This window comes from Aptenodytes patagonicus, chromosome 4 (assembly GCF_965638725.1).
Source record: "Aptenodytes patagonicus chromosome 4, bAptPat1.pri.cur, whole genome shotgun sequence".
Lineage (NCBI taxonomy): Eukaryota > Metazoa > Chordata > Aves > Sphenisciformes > Spheniscidae > Aptenodytes > Aptenodytes patagonicus.
This window is the reverse complement of record NC_134952.1, coordinates 70,274,044-70,291,970: the sequence shown is the minus strand read 5'-3', so window position 1 is coordinate 70,291,970 and position 17,927 is coordinate 70,274,044. Positions and strand designations below refer to the sequence as shown.

The following is a 17,927-nucleotide window of genomic DNA, read 5'->3' as shown; positions in this document are numbered from 1 at the left end:
ATCACTAGGAAAAAACAGTTTTACTTCACATTATATAAAAAATGGTGCAGGGATGGGAAAGGTATATTATCTCTTGTGTACAAATCTGACGCACTTCTCAGATATTTTGGCTCAGTATGAAATAGGTCCCTCGAATGAGTAGGCACCACAAAGAAATAATAATCCTTCAAAATGTGATGCTTCATACTATTGATAGAGAATTATACATTATGAGTTCATCTATCTCATGGATTTTCTTATATTTTTTGTTTTACAGATGTGCTGTGGACCGCCACCCAACAGATGTAAACATCAATTTAACTATACTTTGCTCAGATTCAAATGGAAAGAACAGATCTTCAGCAAGAATCTTACAAATAATAAAGGGTAAAGACTATGGTAAGTTCCAGCCAGGGTAAAGCTACTGGGAACAGTCGCTTTCTATGCCCATGGAATAATAAATAGAAAGCAGAAAAAAATAGATAAAGGACTGTATAGCTATGATAGGTACCTTACTGCATAGACAGGATAGGTAACATACAAAAGAGAGAACTTATGAAAAGTATGGTACAAACAGATAAAAGATGCAAGATGAAACAAAATTTAAATGACTCAACTTTGTTCTTGTTGGTGTAGAATATCATGTAAATAAGATTTAAGAAATATGCCAGTTGCTAGTCTGTCAAAGATCTCAGTGTTGCTGCATATGATGGCTCATGAAGAAAAGATTTTGGAATATCAGGAAGTGACGAAAATGTTTTCTTAGCCATTCACAAATAACCTTTTAAGATACAGCATGGATACCTCATGTAATGTGCCTCCTATAACGGAAAAAGTGAGACAGACAACAACAGACCACAACCAAACAGGGAAATGACTGAGCTCTGTTTAAATGTTACTAAAAATGAAAAACTTAGAAAAATGCACTATGCTACTACGTCATAATAAACAACTAGTTTAGACTAGAATGCAAAAAGATAAACATACTCAATTAGCGATTTAAAGTGTTTCATGTGCTCTCTGGATCAGTGTGATTATCAGTCACCATTTTAGTTTAATGTTTAACTCTCATACTCACTAAGATCGCTTGCTAGTTCAGGCAAGCCAGGCGACAGTTACTCTGGGCTATCATCTACCTTGGTTGACCATTTAGCAGCTTGTAAATTCATGGTGGTAAAAGGCGATGAATGCCAAAGGTGTGTAAAGGCATCAAGAACTGGTCTATCTCCTGGAACGTAGCATTTTCTGATTTTATTCACATCCCTGGTTCTCCCACCTGCACTTTACTTAGAAGCAAAGCAGCTGTGCTGGCTAGTACAATAGTACACAATGGTGTAATGTAATGTTCTACTTCAGTTATTGCATGTATTTTCTGTGTTCATTTTATAAAAGCCAAACCAAAGAATAATATTTGGTAAACCACTGCTCCAATGGAATTTTGACTGCATCCTTATTGCAGAGTAAACTAAGCAATATTGTGTCTATCCCAAACAGCTTGCCAATATTAATACTAGGCTGTGGGTCAATTGCTTCAGTAAAAAGAGCTCATCATCCTTTTCTCCCACATAAAATTTCAGCTCTTACTCTTGCAAAATAATCTGGGAAATTCATTTATCAAAGACTTGCAGATAGCCCTCCGACCAAAAAAAAAAGTTCCTATAAAACAAAAAGGTCTATTGGCTGTGGCTTTAATTGAAAATTATGCAGTTAGCATGTCAAGTTGAGCCTACTTTTACCCTAAGCAGTATTTGATTGCATGAATAGGAACATCTACACTGAAACTTCCTTGAAGACATTATTTGATATGACTAAACTCTGCAGTTTTGTAAAAAAGGAAAAAAGTATGTGTAGGAACTGCAACTACAACAGCAGCATAAAATAAATTACCACAAGAAGATACGGCCAGCAATATTAGCGTTTTATGGGACGTAACACACATACCATTTTTAAAACTGTGATTTTGAAAGTGTTTCTCAAACCATTGAATGGCTTTGAAAACAAGTTCTGCTGAAAATCACTGGAATTTCTGCTTTTAGATACTGGAAGGACTTTACAGAGAAGGGGGTTGACTTGTATTCTGGAAGTTCAAGAGATCCATAGTGTGGATCTTTTAAGAGACACTTAAAAGTTAATAGCAGTAATCACATCGGCTTCAATGAAAGTCCACCCTAATCCCTTTATAGTGTTATTCTCCCAGCCTGTCCCTTTGTTGTAACTTTCTGATCTTTGTAACGTTTCATTTCTGGCAACACATCTTGAATTTTAAGGAATGTTTAAATGGAATTAACCTCTTTTCTTGAAGTAATAACATTTTAATAAATGTGAATCAAAATATGAAACTGCATATGATCTAATGCTACGGTAGTTCCTTTTTAGAAAGTGAGCCTTCACTTTTAGAATTCAAACCATTCAGCAGTGGATCCTTGGTTGGTGGATTTGTCTATCGAGGCTGCCAGTCTGAAAGACTTTATGGAAGTTATGTATTTGGAGACCGCAATGGGTAGGTTTCTTATAACTCACTCTTAAACAAAAATGCGTATAAGGTATATTTAGTTATTGAGCTTCCTGTATAAAGGAACACCAACAGTCTTGTATATTGTGTCACTTTGCCAGTTTAGCGGTGTGACAATGCAGATGAAATTCTAGATTTGGAAATAAAATAGCACAGCATTCTAATGAATGGTGACATATGTAACATATCTGATCCTTGGAAAAAAGTACAAAGACTCACATCACGGCACTCTTAAGATTTTAGTTCTACAAACACTTACATGCATCATTTACATTATGATGGGAATAGATGTTAATCGTGGAACTGTTTCCCAAATAGGTCTAACTGGCAAGACATTGACAACTTTTGGGGTTTTACGGAAACATCACTGATGGAGCAAAATGAATGTTTTTTTAATGAATGGGCATAGTTTTCCCATGCCAAATAGCTCAGGATTCACCAATGGCTATATAGTATAGCTTGAACCCAATTTTGCAATGTTTGAATGACAGGAAGGGAAATGCTGTGCTTTTTAAGCATCTGAAAAAAAACAGGCAGGAAATCATAAGATGATGAACCACACAGATGTATCTATGGAGCTACTTGCAGCAAGTGTTTACTTATTTATCTGGATAGTGAAAACTCTCTATTCAAAATGTAATATAACAATTTGCTTTATGTGTTTTTGAATATAGAAATTTTTTAACACTGCAACAGAGTCCTGCAACCAAACAGTGGCAAGAGAAACCCCTCTGTCTTGGCAACACTGGTTCATGTAGAGGTTTCTTTTCAGGCCCTGTCTTGGGATTTGGTGAAGACGAATTAGGTAAATAGAAAAAAAATATATGTTATTAAATCATAAGCCTTATCGGTAATGCCTGCTGAACTATTCAAAATTATAGTAAATGTCTAAAAAGAAGAAACGTAAAGGCTATCTTTCCTTTGCCAAAGCTGTCTACACTGCTCTCAGCTACACCTTAGCAGCCTTGTCAGAAGAACCGAGAAGAGAATGGGTTGTTGGAAGGGGCAAAGGTCCTTACTGTCTCTCACATTCTGTGAACTGTGTCACTCACTATGACACGATGTGTCATATACTTGCTTTTATTCCCAACGTTACAGACTTAAGGGACAAAGATATTGCATGAGCAGACTGATCCCCCTCTTCTCCCTTTCTCCCCAATTTTATTTGTTTTAACCAATTCTATACAATATAAAACAAAAAATGTACATAATGAAGTATCTTTCACATTTTAGCATCAATTTGGGGAAAGTGCTTATTTAAATTTTCAAATAGCAATGATTCGGTTGTATATTTCAGTGATGAGTGTTTCTTCTGAAGTTTCTTTAATCTCATCTTGCAAATACAGTTAGATCACCAAAGTCATGTATTTGACATCTTAGGAAAGGAGAACTAAGTTATTGCGTTGGTTTCTTTAACAGGTGAGATTTACATATTATCAAGCAGCAAAAGTATGACACAACCTCACAGTGGAAAACTCTACAAGATCATTGACCCAAAAAGGTGAGCATTGCATTTCTCACTAAGATCAGTCTTTCCTTCGACAGGTTAAAAAACAAAAGGTAAATGTAGTTCTTTCCATGTAGCTGTATTATGCAATACTGACATTCAATAAGAAGGGAAATTCTCAGTGCAGGGGGCTTCCTAAAAGCAAATGTACCATCAGCAGCAAGCAGAATAGATCTACTAAAAGTAATCACCATCTCATAGAAAGTGAATGTCAGAACAACAGAGGTGTAACCAACACTAGCTTCTGGAAATTTTTACTCTTTGACATTATGCTAAATGCTGCCCACTTTCCCACCTAGATTCACATTCTTTGCATGTTTTCATAGAAGCGTAGAGATATTTAATGTGGAACCATATGGACCAGTACAGGTAAAAGATGCTCCTGGTAGTTCTGAAGCCGAATGACTTGTAGGTACCACAGAGATTACTCAGCATCAGTGGAAGGCAGATGCTGGAATTCTCCCCAGCGCTACTGTTTCCTTACCTGCCACTGCGGTGGGACAGTGCACAACAGGAGCTGGCTCAAAAGGTTAGTACGCTGACAATACCTACTCTGTATACTGAAAAGCTACTACAGAAAATAATTTGACGGTACTAGCTAGCGGACAAGCCATCCCCAGTCAGTTTCAGTCTCAATTCCTCCATTTCAGTTTTGCCATAATCTCTGAGGGACAAATTCAGTCTTTCCCAAACATCTCTTCTGTTGTACAGGAGATACCACCAACGGAGAAGAATACAGAGGACTGAATCCTCAGTGAGTGTGAATTGTCACTGCTTACTAGTTTTCAACATCCTTCCATACACCTGCATTTACCTGTCTCTCCCTGGGGAGGTTTGGAGCACCAAGGAAGGAAACCTTCTGTCCTTGGACTGCGTGCCAAAAATACACTACATTCTTTAACAGTTCTTAAAGCACTGTTTCCAAGAGGCTTATAAATCCCACTCAAATAATTTATAAGACACAGAAATAATATGATTGGTTTAATTATTTAGACTAATTTACCAGTTGTAAAGTGAGAATAAATGAAAATTATCAAACCAGAGTTTCTTGAGATGTGATCACTTTCAGGTTCTTTGCAGAGCAGCTAGAGCTATGAAAATATTAGGGAATCTTGAAAGACTGCAGAAAACCAGTCCCCAACATGATCCAGGGGCCCGAGCAACAATAAGAGAAGATGACTAGCAGATACTCACTTTAGCTGGAGAAATACCATTTTCTTCATGACGGATCTTGCTGCTCTATCATCAGACCAAGTCTGTGGCATGTAAAGGTACCACACCACCCTGCAAAAGCATCAGCAATTAACACAAAATGAAACGGCCAACAGAAATGAAGTTTGTTGTATTAATTACTTTGACCCCATCATACCCTGCAAAAGCAACTGCCTGTTTGTTCAGCATCTGCTTCAGCATGTTTCCCCATTAGCATCACATACAGTTAGCTTGCACTGTTGACTGTTTAAGAGAGGAATTTATTTTCTTGTCAGAATCTGAATTCTAAAAATTTTTAGTGGGGCAGCAAGTTAATTCAATAATAAATTCATTAAATTGGATGCACACTGTACTGTAAGTTACAGTAGAGTTTCAGTGTTTTATAATTATACTATCCCAAACCTATAGGAAATAATTTGGAAGCAGATGTTACTGCAGGTTAGTGCAGTCTGTCAGTCAAGATTATTATGTATGTTTTATTTATGCTTTCTGGTATTAAAAACATTTTTTTAGAACAAAACTTGCCATTCTTACTGGGATTGTTTAGTCTGTTGGTGTATGGTTTTAAGTGAATTTTACACCCTAAATCCACTATTAGTATCTAATTACATGGGGCTGCCTTGTTTGACCTCGGCTTTTTGTTCTTGTTACCTCTTCCAGTAGGGTGGTCTTCAGCTGACATACCTGAAAGGCCAGACCTCCCATTGCTGCACTCACGGTTGGCTGTTTTCACGTATGGAAAAGGGTCAAGACTGTGTTTGGTTACTGGTGAAAGTAACCAGAAAACTATAAAATACTTTTGTAAATTGGCACACAGTTGAAATTAAACAGACTGTGGCAAAGGGATATAGTTTTTGGTAACACTTTTTAGAAACATGGGATAATTTTCATTCAGGCAAAGTTTTGAGTTTTGTTGTTTTTCAGTCTCACACCATTGCAGGCTTTTAAGTGAAAGATAATGAGTTACTTCCACAAAAGAGCATTGCAGCTCTATTTACCATTTCATGCTAATTTCACATTACACATGTAAACAATGTAAAAATTCCACGGCTTTGGCAAATGTTCATGTAAAGCTTTGTTAACAAAATATTAATCGTTATTCACATGCTAATATTTTTTTGCATGCTAATATTTTGTTGCTCCTTTTAATGTCTTCCCCATGGTATGCGCCATACAAATCCATCAAATATAGGTGTAAACCCTAGCACAGTAAGCTTTCTAGAACACAAAATAAAGATGGTACAGGTGGGCTATGAGCATCAGGTATAAATATAGTCATCAAAGTATTGATTTGTCACGTCTTAGAAATTCATTACTTACTAACAAAACCCTGTGAGGGTGGCCCCTGGAAGACTCATCAATTTGCAGAGAGAGCCTTCCATGCATGGGGCAGTGTAAAAGAACAAAATTGTCATTCCTTGTGGTAGCCCTTTGCTGGAAATTAATAACTTCATGCAAAAACCAATCTTCTTCTGCTAGTGGTCATTCATAAGCTGCTGCAAGCTTATGAAATTATTCTTTTATTCTAAATAATAAATGTTACATGAAGATGCAGGATTTGGTTTCTTTTGATCTTTGTAGAAAACTACTGCATAATCAAAGTTGTTCTCAAACATAACCGTGACCCTAATTTCCTTGTCTCAAATATAGCTTAAGAAAGAAAGCTACTACTTGGATATTGCTAGCAGTAGAAAAAAATTCAAAAGAAGTGGGCAGGTTAAAACATCAGAAGACCAGAGGATGAGGGTAATCCAGAGAAGCCTTTGCATTAGTCTTCAATAATCAGCAATGGGAAAGTCCTATCCTAAAACAGTCCTTCACATGTAATAAAAATGAGGTGCTAAACTGAGGCAATGTATGACAAATTGATAAATATTATCAACACAGAGGGTTTGAATCCCTCCATCAAGGCAGTTTGAAATATAGAATTCAAGGTACCACAGGAAACTTTTGTTCAGTTCCTCCAAATACTTCATGTCAATAACTAAATAGCCTCACATCAAAAACACAGAATTAAATAATACTTCTCTTTGTAACAAGGTTGTTATAATGTTACATTAGTACTTGGGAGCTCTTAGGCAATCAAGTGATAAATCAGAAACAGGAAAGTTAAAAATTAATGTAAAAACCAAGTATGTGAGGTGCTGCAAAATACACATATACTACCTATTACCAAAATGGAGTAGAGTGAAGGGTATAGGTAATAGCATAGTTATCTTTGAGATTGGAGGAGATGTGGGAAACGCTAAGAATTACAAACACATAAAACCAGCATTAGGTAAATTAGTTAAAATAGCAGACAAAAGAAGAATTTCTTAAGTTAAAACTGAAAAATACAGCCATTCTTTGATGGTTATAAAAAAGTGTTATCACAAGTAAACTACTTTCCAGGTTTAGGAACTAATGAGAAAACACAGGGAGAGAGACCTACATACTTCTCAACTAAAAGGTAGGGTTAGTCAGATGTCCCGAAGACCAGTGCAAATACTAGCATTTTATAAATTGTCTTTCTGACCAAAAAAGTAAACCTCTTTATTTTCTATTTTTCTACTTTCTGTTTTATAATTTTTCTGCCTCTCTTTCTCTTTCTACAAATACATACTAATATCAATCACAAAAACATTGATGAATGCATAGGGAAGATAACTAGGTAAACAGTGATACAGAAAATGTGTGTAGGTCCAAATATTCCGCTTAGTCAACAACAGAGAAAAAAGGAGACAAACCCATTAGAAAAGAAAAAGTAAGCATTTTCTAGCATGATGAGAGGAGAAAATCAGCTGTGGGCAATATTAAAAATGCATATGTAAATAAGAAATAGGTTCTGTTGATAGGTTCGTATCAGCTGTAATTTAAACATTAATACTAGCTGTTCTTTGAAAACCATAGAGAGGGACAGACAAAGAGGTAAGAAAATAAACTTTGGAAGGTGGCAGAACAGCCATAATGTGACTCTGTAAGTCTTCTTTTAGAATATTTCTATTATGATCACTTTTATCTCTAAGCAAATTATAGATAAAATGGAAGAGATTCAGAGAAGAGTACGCAAACTGACGGACAACGCAAAAGAGTTCCATTTAAAAGATGAGACTAAACCCAGGGCAGTCACACAGTGCTGCATATCCCCTGTGAAGTTTTAAGCGTTTGCCACTGTCGATGCCGTGATTCCAAAGGGGATGAATGATTCTTTTGACCAGGATGGCTCACTGCAGCCAGCAGGTGATTTTTATGAAAGAGGGCAGAGCTTAAGTGTCCTTGCACATGTAAGAAGATTTCCTCTTCCTCTCCTTATAACACCTTATAGGTCTGCATTTCAATATGTTTTGTATCAACAGCCAGAATAGCTGCTTTCCACTGGATTGAAACTTGAACTTGATTCAAACCATCTCACTCCTCTTGCATGCCCCTCCAGAGTATGTAATTCCACTTATCATCCCTTCCATCATCACCTTCTGGGATTTCCGCTATCGGAGAGTATTTCCAAACAGACTGATTTCAAACACAGTATCTAGGTCATACCTCATTTTGACATTGTTCAGGCTCTTTACAAAAACATTGGTGATTTTATTTTTTAGTGTGAGTTGAGTGTTTGATGGTATGATAGAAGAATAGCATTTATGAAAGCGTAGCCCTCTTGAAGGCTAATTACTATGGAAATGGAAACTCGGAAACATACGGTATTAGACTAATCTGCATCAAGATACTCAGTTCTGATGGGTTATAGATATACTCTGAAGCTACTACTGGAAACTCTCTGTAGAATGAGCTCTCACCAACCCAGGTGGGCCACATGATTTCTTTCTGTTCAGAAAGTTACTATCCCTTAAGTCATTTGAGGGAATGGAAAGCCAGAATTAATGTCTAATTATGTTTAGTTTAGCCAGAGCATGCAAAATTCTTATCTCATTTACAAACCCACATGCAGTTACTATTCCCATAAGAGACACTAAAGAGAAATTAGAGCTTTTTGCGAATACCAGTCTAGAGAGTTTCACTTTACAGAAGTACTTCACAAAACCTCCTTTGTAACCACGATGGAAAAACCTAAGGATTTTTTTCAGTCACATCACAGCTCACTGACTGTAAAAGTTTTTGTTTTGGTTTGGGATTTTTTTCCCCTTTTTTTTAGTCTTTCTAGCATTGGCTATTAAGGAGTTCTCACTTTTTATCGCTTTATAAGGAAAAAACAGCTCAGTTTATCTTTTGCTTATTTTCTGGAGCCTGCAGGAAGCCTCTGCCATCCTAAAGAAAGTCATACATAATAGAGCAGCTTTAGCCCAGTAAGCCAGTCTTTCCCAATTCATCAGTCAAAGTGTTATGCAAGTGGCCCCCTAAATTGATAAATTCCCACAGTGCCTGTTGACCCAGCTGCCAAGTGCTCATGCAGCAGGTGTTGTTTTCATGACCACCCTGACAGTAATACAAACTGTTTAGCAGTTGCATTGACCTCTTAGCTATTAACATTGATACAGGCTTCACTAGGGACTAGTTTTCAAACATGACAGAATTTCTTAAGACTAGAGGTCATGAACAAGTATACCATATAAGAATAAATTTGATATGCTGCTGAGTTTAAATCTTAAAAGCTGGGAGTTTTTTCCACATTATTCCCATGTAGTAAATCTGGAGACAAGTAACGAGCTTTTGGCATCTCTCCCAGGACTAAAGGTATACTTTTTAATTTTAGAAGCTGTACCTGAAGAGATGCTATATTTATTCTATGACAAGTAGTAAATTTAGTCTATGACAAGCAGTGAAACAAAATTATTTTTTCTTGACATTTTTCCTTATAAAGGAAAAAACCAAACAACTAATGCACAAACTTTGGTGATATACTTAAGCATCATTCTAATACCTAATATCTTGTGTGCAGTTAATTGGAGCATAACATTCTTTCCTTGTATTTTCTACCACAATCAGGATTTCTACGGCCGTGTCTCTTGTTTGAATTTGAACATCCAGGAATTTTGTCTAGTCTTTTTCTCACTTCAGTGGAAAAGTAGCGATTTTTGATATTGTGTCAAAGGCACGATGGAGGAATGGTGTTCGGTTCAGTACCATTGTATTAGTGCTGAATTTGACCCTCCAATTGCATTGATTTATGTATGTCCGAGTTACAGGCTAGCGCATATAGTAACTAAATCACTCTGTGCGTTTAGTGGAACTGTGAAGAGATGCACTAAAGAAAGCATGAAATCCTCAGCAGTTGCAGGATGAGTTTTAATCTATTAAAGCATGTTAGACTTTTATATGCTTCTAAACTAACAGTACAGTCAAGAATTCCCAGCTCACTGCACACGTCAGCGAAGGGACCCAGCGAGGGCCCCAGCCCCCAGTACAACTTTTCCTCCATGTTCCATACATTTAGGGTTGTTACACAGTTTCATGAAAGCATGTTTTAACAAGCAAGATATACTGTACTGTACTGTATATATGAACAGCTCTTTAAGATAACTAGAATTGTACAGACCATATAAATAGTCATTATCAGCTACATTTTTGGCTGACTTTCTGCGGACCAAATAGTGCTTACTGTAAGAGTAATCAAGCTGTACCCTTTAGAGTTTTATAGATTGAGGGAGACAAGGAAAAAAATTCTCTCCAGCCCACAGTGTGGCTCCATCTATTCCCCTCCATTTTCCATGTCAGGAGACACAGCGAAGCACTAGTTATATAAACAAAATCATAGGCTTGTCTAAGTGCTGGAAAGATCAAGTCCCAACAGTCAGTTTCAAGACTTCTGTTATCTTTGGGAGATTCAGTTCAACTTATGCTGAGCCTGAAAATCTCCGCCCCGTTAAAGCCTTAAGATACAAAGTGTAAGTATTGTGGGGCAGAGACTTTCTCTTCATAGATGTTGGTACCATAACGGCATTCAAATCCTGAGAAAGAAGTGTGGCTTTTCCCATAGTACAACTAAGGAAAACGAGTAATTCTTCTCATACACAAGAAAGATTCTGCTGCAGCTGCATTTGTATTCCTCTTCTCCTAAGGCACTCTGCCAACCAGAATTTTTTCCATCTTTGTTTCTACTCCACCCCACCATTAATAAATATTATCCGAGGCTGATGAGTGCAAGTTATTGATTGATGGTAGAATAAAAGGCAAGGTTATACTCACAAGTACCGAGAGCACTAGAAAACTTTAAATCATAAAAGTGACCAGCCGTGCTTTGCTGGATACAAAAAAGTATGATTTCTGCCTCCCTAGTTAAATACAAATAAAAAAAGAACCATATATTCCAGGACTATAATAGATAAATACTTTACATTTATTAATAAAATAAATCATTATCTTCACAAATAAAATATCTCTGTGACTTATGAGGTCATTCTTTGCTAAAGATATGCCACTGGAGCTCTTTTCCAAGAGATGCTCCAGGAACCTGAGGTTATGCTTCCTGCTAAGCACAGTACTGTACTTGTGTTTGAGCAAGAAAAAGAGAAGACTCCCATTTAAAGTAACTTGAAAGAAATGGGCTTTAACAGAGACAGATGAAGAAAGAATGTTTTCTCCGATGCAGCTGGCTATAAAGAAATCAACTCAAATTTACATTTTTTTCCCCAGAGGTAGAAGAACACAAATCTTTTTACTTTAAATATGAACAAGTCTCCACTGAAAATCATATCGTTTTGTAGAACTGTTTCCAAAACAGCATTGCCTGTGAATCTTGCATATAATTTTTAAGTGTAGGAACTTTCTTAACCAGATCATATGTAATGCACTCATTACTACAGAACTGGAATTCCTTACAGGTCAAAAAAATAATGCATTATATTTAAAAGACAGCTGTGGAAATATGTAAACACAAAACCTGAAAGGGTTTCAAATATGCTGCACGAAAGGTGTCAAAACATGTTTCAAAGCCCTTAAATAATACAGGACCTTAATTCTGATTCTCAGAAGTGCTTTTGAAATCAGAACTTGGTGCTACACTAAAGATGCATCTACGCATTCTTTCTGTCCTTAACATCTTTGGGGAACCAGTTCTTCTGTATGGATGTTTAAATAATCATGGTAGCAATTAAGACTGAGCACAGAAAGTGCTACGGTGAAACAAACCAGTGAGCCTGTACTCTATTACTCTTTCAAAGAAAAATGCAAGAAACCCTGTAATGTACCATTAACAAGCTGCATGCCAAAATGGGGGGGGAGGCGGAGGGAGCGGTAAATGTAAGCCCGGTCAGCTATTGAGGGACTTCTATGACATTAGGTATGAGTGCTTATTTTTCTTAAAAATTATTTTTACCCTATCTAATATTACTTTGAATGGCCCCATTGTGCACAGAAATATCTTTTTAAAATCCTACTAGAACATGGGCTTCATTGATATCTTAGAAGCCATGAGTTGAACTAGTTAATTTTATTTTCTTTAGCTTAATTTTTTCCCTTGATGTTTTTTCTGATGTTGAAATGGGAAATAAACAAGAATGCCCAATTTTCCTCCTCTTTTTTTCTGCCACTGTTTTTCGCACCTCCATCATACCTCTTCTTTCTCAGACTTCAAAGACTTTTCTCCACACAGGAGTATCAGTCTAGGATTTTAATATTTGACAGGGTAATCAGTGCACAAGTTACTATTCCAGCTATTTGCATATAATTGGGGTTTTAATACTGATGTCAGTATAATGAACAATGTTATGTTCTATTCTATTCTCTCTCATACAATTTTGTTTTGGTTTGTTTGGATTTTAGCTGGACACTTAGCCAAGGTTTCTCTGAGCTCTCCACAAAACTATTAGAATCTTTGTCCTGCAAATTTCAAACTTAGGAATGTATGGCAGTAGTTCAAATTATTTCCCTGAGAATGAATAATTTTGTATTTGTCACTAATTAACTTAATTTGCCATTATGATCCCATTCAATTACTTGTTCATATCTCTTGGGAGATCCTGACATTCTTTTCTCAACTTATTCCTGTGCAATCAAACCCACAGCAGAGACAAAAACCTGTACTGGGAACCTGTAGCCTTGTGATGATCCTATCAGTCTCTAGCTGCTGAACTCAGACAGCAAATAAAATAAGTGGTCAGCATGATAACATACCACTAAATTTAAAAAAACCCAATAAACATCTAAAAAAGCGTTGGAAGTCGTATCAACAGTTAGGGCACACTTAAGTTAAAACACTTAAGTGTTTTACACACTTAACAGTACAGTTCCTTCTTTATTAAGGAAGATAATGCTGTGCTTTCATAAATAAAAAAGGCTACTGGACGTCCAAAATATTTTGTAGAGACTGACAGAAAAAATTGCATTATTTAAGACTTGACACCAAGAAGCCCAACAAAAAAAACAGTATCAGAAATATTTCAAGTCAGCTGAACTAGAATTTCCTTCATGCATACATTTCACAGAATCACCCACAGAATGGCTGAGGCTGGAAGGCACCTCTGGAGGGCACCTGGTCCGACCCCCCTGCTCAAGCAGGGCCACCTACAGCCAGTTGCCCAGGACCGTGTCCAGACAGCTTCTGAATATCTCCAAGGATGGAGACTCCACAGCCTCTCTGGGCAACCTGTGCCAAGGCTTGGTCACCCTCATAATGAAAAAGTCTTTCCTAATGTTCAGATGCTTAAATAAGTATCCGGAATGCATAATCCAAATATGATTTTACGAAAATATGGAAATAAAAAATCTGCAATGTCAAACTGAATTCATAGACAGAGGTAATACTTTCACAAAATTATTATGCATGTCATAATGTGTGACATAAAACTTACTGTTCAGATTACTCTTCCCAGCATACAATCGGAAACATAAATCAGCTGGAAAAGCAAAAAGACACCATCAGATTCTGGACTGAATTATATGACTATTTGCACTCTCTGAAGAAAAGCAACACAATCAGTAGAATTTAGCACGTCTAATAATGATATTATCTAGAGATATATGCTGCCTGCGATAAGCTCTTCAGCAAGCTGGTTTTGCCAGGTTCAAGCTTCAAGAATTCTCGAGGACTATTTTTTAATCTTGTAGAAGATCTCTGAAAGCAGTTACATGAAAGAATAGCAAATCACACTGTATTTTTCCTGTAATGTAACATCTCTATGTTTACTGGTGTTTTTGAGAAAAAAAGCAATCCCCTTAGAACACAGATTTATCCCACTGATAATACCATAAAAGAGAATCAGGCCTTTAATAAAAACCCAAAGTTTTTCTCCTTGACCCCGACTTTTAACTATCTGCTTGGTTCGTATATTTTTATTCAGGCCTTTAGTCCCCGAAGAATGCAAAAGAACAGCTCAGTCTGCACAGATACTGACATCTGAATGCTCAAGGCATTGTCGGAACGGGCACTGCACTCCCACAGGAAAATGCTGCTGTAATCAAGGCTGGGAAGGAGAGTTCTGCAGAACTGGTTTGTATATAGATTCATGGCAACAAGTGAAAAAAGCAGTGACATGTCATAATTTGCTTTTAATTATTTGCTGAGAGAAATTTTCAATATATGTCATTGACCATCAGTTCTAAGACAACATTAAAGAAATACTGATCTCATGAATTGTAGAACAGTAAGTCTTTAGATGAGTGCAACAGTTAAAACATCTAATGCAATGTGAACCATTAACAGAATGCAATTAATAGCATAAATATGACAGACAACAGTATTCTTATTTTTTCACCAAGATTGTAAAATGAAAGGAAATGCAATCAATAGCTGTTCTGTGTCTGGACATTCAGCTTCCACCTGCAGTATTATCGTTGTCAGTGTCAAATAGGAGTACCTTGTCAGGAAAGACGATAAATCAGACCTGCAGATCACTATTGCATATTTTGCACTTCACTAATTTAATGCCAATACTTTAGTTTTGGTACATTCTTACTTTTGTTCCTACAAAATAAAATGGCTCCAGTTTGTTAAAGAAAATTCTATGTACAACTTATCACAAAGCAGCTAATAATCAGAACGTTATTGTAATCCATTATTAATCGCAGTGCTTTTATTAAATCCTATCTTGTTGCTGTAGCATACCTTTTAAAAGTCACTTGAAAAAGTGACTGTGATCAAACTGGATGTTGGGTATGCCACCAAAGGGGTGAGATGAATGAACCTGGAGTGCCACAGCTGTGCTATCACTGTCTCACAGAGGCTGTGGTTATGTTTGAGCTGTGTAACTCTGGCCTGTGCAGATCTTCCAGAGCAAGCCTGGGTACCAGCACAGTCTTCTGACTGAGCATATTTGCTCAGCAAGTTTGGCCAGATGCCTATACAAAGAGATAAGGTTAACATAATGGCAGTAGAACTCAAAAGACGAAAAGAATCACAGAGTAAGACAAAGCAAGGATCACGCGATGGACCAGGGATAATTCAGGTTGGAAGGGCACTCAGGAGGGCCCTGCTGAAGCAGGGTCAGCTACGAGTTCCTTACCTGGAGTGTAAATTTCAGCAACCTCCAGGGTTTTAGTGATGAGCAAGAGTGACTTCGTTTGGAATGAAAGGAAATGAATGAGATCACTAATGGTGTACCTTGCTTGCAAGATTCATGAGCTGACCATCATACAGCCGTGCAACAAAAGCAGGTTGGAGAAATGGATGAGGTAATCTGGCCAAATAGCCCAGCTTCAGCTGTCCTCACTTGTCAGTCAGAGATTTCCTACATTTAGAGAGCGAGGCCCATTCTACAGCCCTCGTCCAAGTGGAACTTAAAGTAAAAAATGTCTCCATTGTGAACATAAATGGGTCTTGAATAATCTGTTTTGTTTAAAAAATTACAGCTCTATGATAGATAATTTGATAGATGCAATGTACAAGAAAGCTACAGAAAATATGTAGACTAAGGATCTTTCTTCCCTGTATCCCACGCAGCACTTACCAGAGATGTTCTAGGTTGGACCTCAAGCTACTATTATAATTTAAATAAGAAAAATTACCTTACGAGGCATGAGTTTCCTCCTAGGGTAATTAAGGAGCTCATGAATAAAATCAAGAAACCTGTTTTTATATAGTGTATTATAAATCTCTGTAAATCAGTATGATAGCTTTATTGTAATAGACAACATTAAACAGCAAAATATCTGCAAAAAGAAAGATACATTATATTTATCTCAGTTCTGTGACTCTACCCCAGAAGAAAATACTTCCAAACTGAAGTTACTGATTGTCAGTTTTGCTAACACTGGCTACAATTTAAAAGAGCATTTATATTTGAAAAACTTAAGCAACCTGATTAACCTAGAACTCTATAGGTAAATCATTGGGCATCTACTAAAGAGAGAGGGAAAAACTTTGAAAGTTAACTAACTGATAAAAGCTGCCGAAAAAATACTCTGGTTCTTTTTTTTTCCTAAAGGGAATTCATTTTTATTCCAAGCGTAAGTGATTCAAGAGCCAAAGGAGTGCATCTCTGTGGTCAATTGTAGTCTGCTCTGCTAAGGAAAGCGTGTAGTGCAGAACTCTGCATGTACAAAGGGGTTTACCTGAGATTCAGTACTTGCTGGCTTTGGGATGGCCAGGTCCTAAAATGTCTCACCAACTTCAGGACGTTTTTGGGTTGCCAGCATAAGAAATGGGATGAGGTAGACCACCACTGTTTAAAGGTCTACATGTGTTGTATGTCTTGTTTTCAAATGATAAGACATTTGGAGCCTAAAGTCTTTTGAGATGGGTCTTCTATGCACTCCAAAATCAAGCATGAATATGGGAACTGGACATTTTCAAAAATCTGCTATGTGACTTTCACAGTCTGTCCTGGGTGACATCCTCTCAGACATACAAAATTACTTTCTCCCCCTAATATTCTAAAACTTTAAAAAATATGGTTTCAAAACTTCTAATATCTCGTCCTTTCTCTTTTGTTTTTAATTTATGTGCTTTATCATTATAAGTTTAGAAAAGCTCTTAATGAATACGTACTGTATCTTTTCGGTTTGTGATGTTCTAAACAAATTAGAAAATCACTGTTTTTTCCCCACAGCAAAATGTGACCCAGCCTGTCGACATGGAGGTGTCTGTGTAAGGCCTAATAAATGCTTATGTAAAAAAGGCTATCTCGGCCCCCAGTGTGAACAAGTGGATAGAAACATCCGAAGAGTGACAAGGGCAGGTATTCTCGATCAGATCCTAGACATGACATCCTATTTGCTGGACCTAACCAGCTATATTGTATAGTTTCTGGGACTATTTGGAAACTACACTTTCAACGGGCATTTGTTTTGAATCCTGTCATTTTTAAAAGACTGTTATCCTGCAAGAAATACCGGTGATTTGATTTACTTTATTAATTTAAGTATAATATCCACAAATGTGCAGATAAATTCTTCGTACGTGTGTAAATATTTCTGTACGTCTCCACAGACGTACTGATACCCAATACGTGCACACGTACACATGCACGCACTATCACAAATACGGTTTTACAGCTAGTGGAATTTTTTTTAATATTTATTTCTTCATGAGAAATAGTTTACAAAGCAATTCCACTGTAAACCACATTTTTGTCAAAGGACTTTCGTGATGTCTTAATGGATTCTTTGACATCCCAGAAATCTCGTGGCTGTACCTATCTGATTATAGCAATAAGAGCAGTTTTCAAACATCGCTGTATAAACTGCTGGACTTAATAAAATCCAGTTGTAACAGTTTCTAAGGTGAACTGAACTACATCATGAGACAGTATTTCAGAACTCCTTAATGCATTCCTATCTAGGCAATTCATTGTAAGACTGTAACCTTCACCTTCATCAATGTAACTCTATTACAGAATGTTACGCATT

General features: G+C 36.8%; 1 protein-coding gene across 1 annotated transcript in view; it reads left to right on the top strand.

The window, feature by feature from the left end:
* The window catches only part of HHIP (hedgehog interacting protein), a 71,587-nt gene extending 54,158 nt beyond the window's left edge, over positions 1–17,429 (top strand). The window contains exons 8-13 of the mRNA XM_076337665.1: positions 257–378; positions 2,356–2,479; positions 3,166–3,296; positions 3,911–3,992; positions 14,423–14,571; positions 17,129–17,429. Of these exons, the coding sequence (XP_076193780.1) occupies positions 257–378; positions 2,356–2,479; positions 3,166–3,296; positions 3,911–3,992; positions 14,423–14,571; positions 17,129–17,322 (802 nt within the window). The 3' untranslated portion in view covers positions 17,323–17,429. The remainder of the gene's footprint in view (positions 1–256; positions 379–2,355; positions 2,480–3,165; positions 3,297–3,910; positions 3,993–14,422; positions 14,572–17,128) is intronic.
* Positions 17,430–17,927: the final 498 nt, after the last annotated feature.